The sequence below is a fragment of the Silene latifolia genome, chromosome 2 (genome assembly GCF_048544455.1).
Source record: "Silene latifolia isolate original U9 population chromosome 2, ASM4854445v1, whole genome shotgun sequence".
In the NCBI taxonomy this organism is placed as follows: domain Eukaryota; kingdom Viridiplantae; phylum Streptophyta; class Magnoliopsida; order Caryophyllales; family Caryophyllaceae; genus Silene; species Silene latifolia.
In genome coordinates this window covers 52,886,101-52,898,163 of record NC_133527.1, presented here as the reverse complement: position 1 = coordinate 52,898,163, position 12,063 = coordinate 52,886,101, and the positions used below count along the sequence as shown (strand labels likewise).

At 41.9% G+C, this 12,063-nt stretch overlaps 1 protein-coding gene across 1 annotated transcript; it reads left to right on the top strand.

Moving 5' to 3' along the window:
- The first annotated feature begins 11,199 nt into the window (after positions 1-11,199).
- LOC141640792 (secreted RxLR effector protein 161-like) lies at positions 11,200-11,739 on the top strand. Its single transcript, XM_074449472.1, has one exon. The coding sequence runs from the start codon at positions 11,200-11,202 to the stop codon at positions 11,737-11,739; it is 540 nt and encodes a 179-aa protein (XP_074305573.1).
- Positions 11,740-12,063: the final 324 nt, after the last annotated feature.

Below are 12,063 nucleotides of genomic sequence, written 5' to 3'. Positions count from 1 at the left end.
CAATCTAATCACAAGAAAGGCAACCACAATCAAGCAAAAGGGTTTTCTTCTAGGTCAAGGTTCAGTGCTGGGGCTTCCTTTGGGCGTGGCCGTGTGAGTAGTAGCGGTAGTTGGGGAATGACCTGCTATGGCTGTGGCGGTGTAGGCCACAAGAGGCATGAGTGCACGAGTATGCCTGGAGCTTTTCAGGGATCGGCTCGGAGGAGCTATTCTCAGGGACCTGCACAGAGTTATGCGAGCAACAGACCAGGTGGGTCATGGTCTAACCGGGGAAGTCAGAGTTACCAGAGTGGAGGTAACCGCAATGGCGGTAATTCTTATCAGAAACCAGCTACGAAAAACAACAACAATCAGGGGTCGGGTGCTAAGCCGACCACATCAGCCAATACCAGTGGAAAGCTGTTCATAATGGACAAGAAAGATGCTGAGGAGGATGCACATGTTATCACTGGTACTTTTCTTGTTAACGGTATTCATACCTTTGTTTTGTTTGATTCGGGAGCGTCTCAGTCGTTTGTATCTTCGAGTCATGTTAAACGGTTGGGTTTGAGGGTATATGAGTCTGTAAGTGAGAAAGTTTTTATACCTTCGGGTGAGTCTGTATCATGTGGGAGGTTGTTTAGAGATGTGTTTATGATAGTTGGGGAAGTTAATCTACCTGTAGACTTGCTAGAGTTTCCTTTTGACGGTTTTGAGATGATAGTCGGGATGGATTGGTTAGGAAAGTATAAAGCTAAGATAGACTGTCATTAAAAGAGAGTGTCTTTGAGGGGGCCTAAGGGTGTTAGTGTGTCTTATCGTGGGTTTCTGGTCAAACCCAAAGTTAAGTTGATTGCAGATGTCACCTTGAAGTCTTATCTGAGGAAGGGATGTCCTCTGATCTTATGCCATGTGAGAGATGACCGGATAGAGAGTCCGACAGTTGATCAGATACCAGTGGTGGGAGAGTTTGCAGATGTTTTTCCGGAGGAGATTCCGGGGTTGCCACCGAAGAGGGAGATAGATTTCACCGTTGAGTTGAAACCGGGGACGAGGCCAATCTCTAAGGCACCGTACCGGATGGGTCCTAAAGAGATGGAGGAGCTCAGGAAACAGTTAGATGATCTGATAGAGAAGGGATACATTAGACCTAGTGTATCGCCGTGGGGAGCACCAGTTCTTTTCGTGAAGAAGAAAGATGGGAGTTTGAGGTTGTGCATAGACTAAAGGGAGCTGAACCGAGTGACAGTGAAGAACAAGTATCCTTTGCCAAGGATAGATGACCTGTTTGATCAGTTGAGTAGTGCATCAGTCTTTTCCAAGATTGATTTGAGGTCGGGGTACCATCAGGTGAAGATTAGAGAGATGGACATACCAAAGACAGCCTTCACGTCGAGGTATGGTCATTACGAGTATGTGGTGATGCCGTTTGGGTTATCTAATGCACCGGCTGTGTTTATGGACTTGATGAAAAGAATCTTCAGACAGTTTTTGGACAAGTTCGTGGTGGTGTTTATCGATGACATCTTAGTCTACTCTAAGACTAAGGAGGAGCATGAGGAGCATCGAGGATTGTCTTGCGGACTACGAGGGAGCATGAGTTGTATGCTAAGTTTGTCCAAGTGTGAGTTCTAGTTAGAGAAAGTTGCTTTTCTGGGGCATGTGATCTCTAAGGAGGGAGTAGCTATGGATCCGGCAAAGATTGAGGCAGTGACAAAGTGGGAAGCACCAAAGAATGTTGCTGAGATCAGGAGTTTCTTGGGTTTAGCTGGATACTACAGACGGTTCGTGAAAGATTTCTCCAACATAGCTAGGCATATGACAGCTTTGATGAGGAAAGAGAACAGGTTTCGTTGGGATGAGAGTTGTGAAAAAGCGTTCCAAACATTAAAGGAGCGTTTGACCACAGCTCCTATCTTAGCATTGCCTGAAGGGATCGACAACTTTGAGGTTTATACAGATGCCTCAAATAATGGGTTGGGATGTGTGTTGATGCAGAACGGTAAGGTGATTGTCTATGCTTCTAGGCAATTGAAGCCGTATGAGGAGAACTACCCTACACATGATCTAGAGTTGGGTGCAGTGGTGTTTTCTCTCAAGATATGGAGACATTACCTTTATGGGGTAACCTTTAAGGTATTTTCAGATCACAAGAGTCTCAAGTACATCTTCACTCAAAAGGAGTTGAACATGAGACAGAGGAGGTGGATGGAGCTGATTGGCGATTATGACATGGATATTATCTACCATGAAGGGAAAGCCAATGTTGTTGCAGATGCTTTGAGTAGGAAGAGTATACATTCCTTGTGTACAACTCTATCTTTGATGAGGTTTAGAGATGAGGTGGGGAAGTTTGGGATACATATGATGTAGAGAGGGGATGCTGTGGGAGATTTGACGGTGCAACCTGATCTTTATGAGGACATTCGAGGTAAACAGGCTTTGGATCCTAGGATGGTTGAGTGGAGAGATAGGGTAGAGAAAGGGACAGTGTCCCGATTCTCTATTCATACAGATGGTAGTTTGAGGTTCGATGGTAGGTGGTGTGTCCCTAATGATGAGGAGCTGAAAAAGACAATCATGACAGAGGCACATTGTACACCGTATTCTGTACATCCAGGTGGTGACAAGCTATACAAGGAATTGAAGAACACGTTTTGGTGGCCTGGGATGAAGAAGGAAACAGCTGAGTTTGTGGCCCGTTGTTTGACATGCCAGAGAGTTAAAGGAGAACAGCGACGACCCCAAGGTAAGATTCAGTCTTTAGAGGTACCTGAGTGGAAGTGGGAATCCATTTCTATGGATTTTATCGTGGGTTTGCCAAAGAGTCAACAGGGTAACAACATGATATGGGTAATAGTGGATCGACTGACCAAGTCAGCTCACTTTGTTCCAATGAAAGATACATGGACTAAAGCACAATTAGCTATGGCTTATCGAAAGAATGTGCTAAAGTTACATGGAGTCCCTAAGGACATAGTGTCTGACAGAGATGCGAGATTTATCTCAAGGTTTTGGAAAGAGTTGCAGGAATCTTTGGGAACAACTTTGAAGATGAGTACAGCATTTCATCCTGCGACAGACGGTCAGACTGAGAGAACAATCAAAACTCTTGAGGATATGTTACGAGCTTGTGTGATGGACTTTGGTGGTAGCTGGGAACAGAGGTTGGATTTGATAGAGTTTTCTTACAACAACAGCTATCATACTAGTATTGGCATGGCACCGTTTGAGGCTTTATATGGGAGGAGATGCAGGAGTCCGATTTGTTGGGACGACAGTGCTGAGGCAGTGGTTCTAGGACCAGAGATGGTACATGAGATGGTTGAACAGATTAAGATGATCAGGGAACGGATGAGAGCAGCTCAGGATAGGCAAAAGAGTTATGCAGATCTACATCGCCGGGATATAGAGTTTCAGGTTGGGGATAAGGTTCTTCTGAAAGTGTCTCCTATGCGTGGGGTTATGAGATTTGGGAAGAAAGGCAAGCTGAGTCAGAAGTTCATCGGGCCTTATGAGATCTTAGAGCGAGTTGGGGAAGTTGCATATCGTCTGGCTTTACCGGCTGCGTTAGAGAGAGTGCATAATGTCTTTCATGTATTGCAGCTGCGGAAGTATGTGAGTGACTCGTCACATGTGTTAGAGGTAGAGAGCTTAGAGCTAGATGAGTCCTTATCATATCTTGAGGTACCTAAGCAGATTCTTGACCGGAAGGTTATGAAGACTAGGAGTGGTGAGACAGTTTTGCTTAAGATCCTTTGGTCGAACCACGAGACTGAGGAAGCTACATGGGAGGCAGAGGATGCCATGAGAGAGCGTTACCCTTTCCTTTTTGATCAGGTATGTATGGTTACGGGGACGTAACCTTGTTTCTTTTATGGGGGTAGGAGATGATCGCAAAGAGTTTTAAGAGTTTTTACACCCTTTTTATGTTGTGTCGGTATAGTTGTTGTCGTTGAGTCGGGTTAAGTTTGGGTTAGTAACATGTTTTATGTTGAGTTTTGTTTTGGTTGTTAAGTCGGGAGTGCGTAGTGTGAGTCTTTGTTTTGTTGTGGTTTGAACTTCGGGGATGAAGTTCTTTTTAAGGAGGGAAGACTGTAATACTACGTATTTATGAGTCTTGGGGTACTCTATCGAGTAGGCCTTACTTTGTCGAGTAAGGGCGAGTTGCAGATTAAAATAGTTTCTTACCTGTTGGGTACTCGATCGAGTACCGTGGATACTCGATCGAGTAAGGGGGAACTCGATCGAGTACCTTAGCTACTCGATCGAGTAGCCGGTTTACGGGGGACGATTTCTCGGGTTTTGTTAATAATGCGATTAGAGTATATAAAACTTCTGTCATTGTTCTTAAAACACTTTTCAAAACCTAATTACTGTCAAGAGAGAAAACAAAGTACGTTCTTCGCTTTAATCGCATTGTTGGCAAATCCCGGAGCTTGGAAGGTCGGATTTCACCTTTCTTTATACCGTTCTGATCTTTGCGTCGAGGGTAAGACCTATATACCGTTTTTATAATGTTTCTTTAAAGTTGGTTAAACCCTAATTTGGGGATTTGGGGGTTTTGTTGTTTGTATGATTGGTAGTGATTATATGTTTGTATGATTAGGAGGAGGATTCGTAGATGAAGCTTTTTGATATCAGCTATGAGATCGTCGGATTGTTGTGCTTTCCAGGTAGGGTTTCCCTACTCAGTATTAGTTACATAATGTGTGGTGATTGTGCTGTAGTTAGTGATTGTTGACTGATTCAGACGGTTGTTGATGTTGTATTGTGATTGCTGATTGTTTGTCTCTGGTTCTCGAGATGCGTTCTCGGCTGAGTGGAGTCACTTGCGGGAGTGGCTTCAGGCCCTAGTTTTGCCCTTCGTGAAACCCGCCACGGAAGGGGATGTGCACATTAATGGGACAGGGTTATCGCTCGGTATGATGAGCGGGGATTTGGTGGGTACGGCTGCGGTCCCCCACTGGCAGGGCTGGTCCAGTAACAGTCGGAGACGGAGATTGATTGGAGTGGGTGATTGTGTGTGACTGTTTGAGCTGTGTTGTTTACCGTACTGTTGATTATATAAATTGTGTAATTAGTACTGACCCCGGTTTATTGTTTTAAAACCTGCGGTGATCCATTCGGGGATGGTGAGCAGATATTGAGCAGGTATGAGTTGAGTACTGGAATAGCTGGGATGTGCCACGGTCTGATGATAGAAGTCTTCCGTTGTAGCTTAATAGTTTTCATAAACATTTCAGTTAGATCAGTAGACATTTGATTTGAGAACATGTATTCGTATTTTGGTTTCGTTTTTGGATTGTAACCTTTCACTAAAGTATTTCTATTTAAACGTTGTTTCACTATTGTTTATTTGATTATCATTGCCTCGGGTAACCGAGATGGTAACATCCTTATACCTGGGTGGTCCTGGTAAGGCACTTGGAGTATGGGGGTGTTACAGTAGCATTGACACTAGGTATCTTATCATGTATGCTCATCATTCATGTGCTAAAACCATCAGTAAACAAAGGACAAAAGATTCATGTCCATATGTCGTTCTTAAAGTAATTCATAAACTTCGTAATCTTGTTACCCTGTTATATTTTGAATAACTACTGTCTTGAGCATTGGAAGGTCGTTGGCTATGCCATCTAATGGCCCTATTAAAATAATTTCTTGCAGGATGTGACGCATATCAAATCGCTCCTCCTACAGCATGTGACGCAGAACGCAGAATGTAGGACGCAGGATGTAGGACGCAGTATCCAGAACGCATAATGCAGTATGCAGAACGCAGGACGCAGAATGCAGAGTGCAGGACGCAGGACGCAGGACGCAGAATGCAGGACACAGAAAGCAGGACGCAGAATGCAGAGCGCTCCCTGCAACAAATTTCTGGCCAGCAGAAACAGCCTCCCCGCGCACAGGTCGGGCCGGCAGGACAGGTAGCTCCGACAGCAGCTTGCGGGACATGAATCAATGGCATAGGGGCAATTCAATCCACGTACCGCTGGTACATAAAAGCTCCTAGCACCCTGAATATATAGGAGACAGGCAGCAGCTAGAATGCTGCAGAACACATCCTTGCATCAGCTTCCCAAAGTGAAAAATCACAACACATGCTGCCACCAGTCTGGTTCCCTGGGAACCAGAACATGAAATAACAAATGACAAGAAGAAATGACATTACCCTGAGCGAGAAATTAAAAAGCAAGCGTGAGCCTCATACTATTTTGCATGCCATCCACAGCAAAGCCGTGAAAGTCATGCAGAGGGCAGAGACTACATCCCTCACGCGACAGCCAGAAGCCAATGGTCCCTCGAGCAATCTTGGTCAAACAACAAACCCGATGTTAAGAACCTGAAACGATAGCAAAAAGAAAGAGCCACAATAGTTGAACTAAGAAGTGCTCACAAATGCATAACATCGTACAAGCAATCAGAAGCAAAGGCATATGATAACAACGTCAGAATCAGGACTCTCGTAGTAGAGGACCTAGTGCTATGAAGGATATTTGAAAATACCAAAAATCACAAGGGTAAAAGCGCCAGGTAATAGGGTGTACAGATTGATGGCCATGCAAGGTCAAATCTTGTATAATCCCCGACAGTACTTTGTCTGACAAAGTGCCGAAATTTTAGTGTACAGAGTACCTTTCAACAGTCCATGAAGCAAAAACTTTTTTACTAATATCTTTTGTTTTATCGAGTCCTTTTTTAGTTTCAAAATTTGTTTTTATGTTTATTATTTATTCCTTTTTATTTAAAACAAAATATTTTCTAAAACCCAAGTGGTACGCGCTGTGGCTTCCTGGATCCAGATGTTGCTCTGGAACACCATGAGATCGCACCAGGTATTTGTACTATTTGGTTATCTTTCACGCTTCTAGGGAGAAAGGCTTTGACAATGATGTTGGTTGCTTGTCAGATAGGGGACACTTTGAGGGTCCAGTCCCTGCCATGTGAGGCTGCGAAGACGTTTTTCTTAAGTCAAGCCACATGAAGAGCATACGCCGAGGTAGCGCGCAGGGTACGGCATACTAAGACCACCCATACCTTAACGTTAACTCAGTAATTCCATAGCTATGTCGTAGAGCAAAAGGTGCACGCACGGAATTTCAAACGTCTGGAACCACAAGGAACGCAACATTCCTTGTTAGTCAGAAATATTCAATGAAGGTACGCTCTAATCAGCTAATCCTAGTGATAAAATATTTTACGTCATGGGTAAAATATGTTATCAAATATCTGTCACCAGGGGCAAGGGCTGTGCACCTGGAACCAGGTCAGCCTCCTGATAAATCAAAAGTGGGAACTAAACTCCAGACAAAGACAAACAAAATGACAGATACACAGCATATAGTCATGGTTGACATTGCATTCACGACATATGATAGTCTACAGCTTGTCTAATCAACATATAGTCTGCATCATACATTAGAGAATCCATCCATGCACATGCATCGCATTGCTACTAACATTTTGCAGGTATCACCTACATAACAAGTGCACAGCAATCTTATGCCGAATGCTCCATCAGATTCACCCTTGGTGACCAGATAACAGAATGGTAAGGACAGGTGGGAAGTGCTACCTAGGATTCAGACGTCTAGCTCCCAGCATCAGCTTTCTGGTCACCAGTGTCAGCCATCCAGTTTCCAGACCCAGCCGTCTAGCTCCTAGCATCTGCCACCTGGTCCCTAGCGCCAGGCATCTGCTCTCTGGCATCCGCGAACAGGATTCCAGCGCCAGCCATCTGTTCTCCAGCGTCATTCGTCTGGTCCCTAACGCCAGCCGTCTGGTTCCCAGATTCAGCCATCAGGCTCCCAACAACAGCCGTCTGGTTCCCCGAGCACCGCCGGACTCAGAACCGGCCGCTTTGATTCCCGTACCACCCATCGGACCCAACGTCGCCGATCGGGATCCTAGAGTCCACGGTTGTTACGAGCATCCTCCACCAGAAATCTGCCAGGAGTCCGCTTGCTGAAAAGTCTGCTAACAGGAGTCCACGAGTCTACATCAATAAAAAATCACCTTACATCTACTTCTCGATTCAGCAGAATCAAGCAGGCCAGGGTACCAGAATTCTAGGCACAGAGTAGGGATGCAGAATTATAAAGTATATCTAGCAAGAGTCGATCCGTGAAGCGACCCAAGACTTGCTCAGCAGAATTCAAAGCAAACTTCTCCATCGAGCTTTAGCGATGTTCGTGATCCGCGAGTAGGTTGGATGCACCTCCTTCCAGCAGAATAGCAGCATAATCCAGAAGGATAGCAACAGTTTATCGGTAGCAGAATAGCGACAGTAGACAGAGCTTGAAGAATCAATTTCCCTCCTCAACAAAGCTGAGAAGCGAAACTGGGGGCAACTGTTAGGGCCAAAATTACCGTATTTTGCCTAGGCTACGTGGCACGAGATAAGTGGTTAATTAATGAGCAATGGACCCATTACATACACGGGGAGTCCGGCCCATGGACCGAGCCAGGGAGGCAGGTCTGGAAGCAGGATAATCCGCCAAAGACAGCAGGTTAAGAAGAGTTTGGCTTGGACTAAGATATTAATAAAGATCCCGGGTAAGACAAGGAAGTCCTAATTGTTGCCATATTCTGAATAAGGAAAGTCCAAGTTGTTACCAAACTCTACCTTGAGGAACAAGGTAATTGAGTAGGGAACCCTAATAAACCCACTAGGGTTTATTCACTATAAATACAAGGGAGACAAACAAGAGAAGGGATCCAATATTAATCCACACAAGAATCCACACAAGACGGCGTACACCGTTACTTTGCTCAATACCATACTTACGTACAAATAAACAATGCCCTGCATCATATAATCATTACCTTCATAATGATTACCCTAATAATTATCACCATGAACACCATGCCAATAACCCACGTACGAATAGTACAAACACACAAATAGCCCTTATCGTCCGATTCGTATACCGTCAGCCCCGTACACATGCCGGACTAGCTACTCGTCATCAGATCCGAGTCCATTGAATATTGTACTTGTACTCCGATTATTACATAGTGGAATATTGGTGGGATTCCGACTCCCCCCGCGGTTGTTTCCCACATCGGGTTTTCCGCGTCACCAAAATCTCTTGTGTCATTATTTCCTTATTTTGTCCTTTACTTTGTTCATATCGTTACACCGCCTTAATTACGTTCGTATTACGTCATAAATCACATATAATTTAACCCCCCAATACGAGGCTAAAAAGAGCGGTCACTTTAACCCTAAATTGGTAGAAATTTACCAAAACAAGTCGGTTTATCATGTTCCAGATATTAAGAAAAATCTTGTGAGTACTTCTCTTTTGGTACAACGTGGTTTTAAAGTTATGTTTGAATCTAACAAAGTGGTTATAACTAGATATGGTTCATTTGTTTGCAAAGGTTATTTGTGTGATGGATTGTTTAAGCTTAACGTTGTGACTCATAATGTTAATTATGATGAAGCTAATATGTCTTTGTTTGTTTCTAATGTTGAATGTTCTAATACTTGGCATGGTAGACTTGGTCATGTTAATTTGCAAACTATTAAACGTATGATGCATTTAAATCTTATTCCCTCATTCTGTGTTAATTTGAAAGAAAGATGTCAAATTTGTGTTCAAGCTAAGGAACCTATAAAAGCTTTTAAATCCGTGGGTGGAAAAGACACTAAATTGTTAGAGTTGATTCATAGCGATATTTGTGATAACAATAATGTTTTGACTCGTGGTGGTAAAAGATATTTTATCACTTTTATTAATGATTACTCCAAATATTGTTATATATATTTGATTAATGCTAAGAGTGAACTTTTTGACAGGTTTAAGGCTTATAAAGCTGAGGTTGAAAATCAGCTAGAAAAGAAGATAAAAATTGTTCGTTCTGACAGGGGCGGTGAATATGAACTCACTGAGATGAATGAATTTTGTGAGACACATCGTATTATACATCAGGTGACACCTGCTTATGTTCCCCAATCTAATGGGGTTGCTGAAAGAAAAAATCGGACTTTGTTGGATATGATTAATGCAATGTTGATTAGTTCTGGTTTACCTAAAAATATGTGGGGAGAAGCTTTATTATCTGCATGTCATGTTTTAAATAGAGTCCCATATAAGAGTTTTGATAAAACCGCATATGAGTTATTTAAGGATAAAAAGCCTAATTTACAATATTTAAAAGTGTGGGGGTGTTTGGCTAAAGTGCATGTTCCTATTACAAAACAAAAGAAACTTGGTCCTAAAACTGTTGATTCTGTGTTTGTTGGTTATTCTCCACATAATACTACATATAGGTGTCTTGTTTTTAATTCTACTATTCCTCAAATTTCTAATAATACTATTATTGAGTCGCGTGATGTTGTTTTCTTTGAAAATATTTTTCCTATGATAGATAAAATTTCTAAATTTCCGATGCCTCTACTTCTTTAAATTTTGAGAAGTCTTCTACACAAATTTTAAATAATAAGCCCGATGATTGCGATGAGCCTAGAAGGAGCAAAAGGGCTAGAATTGCTAAAAGTTTTGGTCCAGATTTTCAAACAAATTTAGTCGAGGATGATCCAAAAACCTTTAAAGAAGCCATGTTATCCGTTGATGCTCCATTTTGGAGACAAGCGGTAAATGACGAAATGGAGTCTATTTCTTCTAATAAAACTTGGATTTTAACCGATCTTCCTCCCGGTTCAAAAACTATTGGTTGCAAATGGGTTTTTAGAAAGAAATTGAGAACCGATGGTTCGATTGATAAATATAAAGCTAGACTTGTTGCAAAAGGTTTTACACAACAAGAGGGAGTTGATTTCTTTGATACTTATTCACCTGTTTCTAAAATTTCGACTATAAGAGTTTTAATTGCTATTGCATCTATTTTTAAATTAGAAGTTCATCAAATGGATGTGAAAACCGCATTTTTAAATGGTCATTTAGAAGAAGAAATTTACATGGACCAACCCGAACGTTTTATTTCTCAAGGTCAAGAGGACAAAGTTTGTAAACTTGTTAAAACTCTTTATGGTTTAAAACAAGCACCTATGCAATGGCATGAAAAATTTGATTCTACCATGATTTCCGATGGTTTTCAAATTAATAGTGGTGACAAGTGTGTTTATTTTAAAAAGATTGATGATACATATGTCATTCTTTGTTTATATGTTGATGATATTTTGATTTTTGGTAGTAATATGAATGTTATTAACAAGACTAAAGCTTTTTTGTCCAAAATTTTGATATGAAAGATCTTGGTCAAGCTGATGTGATATTGGGTATTAAATTAGTAAAAACCGATAAAGGTATTGCATTAACCCAAAGTCATTATGTTGAAAAGATGTTGCGTAAGTTTGGTTATTTTGATACAAGTCCAGTGGCTTCACCGTTTGATTCATCTGTTAAATTGAGGAAAAATGTGGGGGATAGTGTATCCCAACATAAGTATTCACAAATTATTGGATCATTGTTGCATCTTACTAATTTTTCAAGACCAGATAATGCATATGCAGTTTGCAGGTTGGCTAGGTATACACATAATCCTAGCACCGCCCATTGGAATGCTCTTGAAAGAGTATTTAGGTACCTTAAGGGTACTATGAATTATGCTATCCACTATTGTGGTTTTCCAGGTGTAGTCGAAGGGTACAGTGATGCTAGTTGGATAGCTGATATTGATGAGACTAAAGCCACAAGTGGCTATGTATTTTTACTTGGTGGAGGTGCGGTATCATGGAGGTCTGCAAAGCAGACTATTATTTCTCGTTCAACTATGGAAGCTTAACTTATTGCTATGGATACCGCTAGCATGGAGGCCGAATGGCTTAAAAATTTGTTATCTGATATACCTATTTTGTCTCAACCTATTCCTCCTATATCTTTATTATGTGATAGTGAGGCTGCTTTAGCTAAGGCTAATAGCAAAAAGTTTAATGAGAAAAGGAGACATTTGATGGTGAGACATAAATCTTTGAGACATATGATTTTTCATGGTGTTATTTCATTGAATTTTGTCAGGTCTCAAAGCAATATCGCAGATCCCCTTACAAAAGGACTGGCGCGCCAACAAGTACTTGAATTGTCGAGGGGAATGGGACTTATGCCCATG

What these genes read in the sequence shown, in the direction of transcription:
- LOC141640792 (XM_074449472.1), top strand. Translation starts at nt 11,200, where the DNA reads ATGAAAGATCTTGGTCAAGCTGATGTGATATTGGGTATTAAATTAGTA.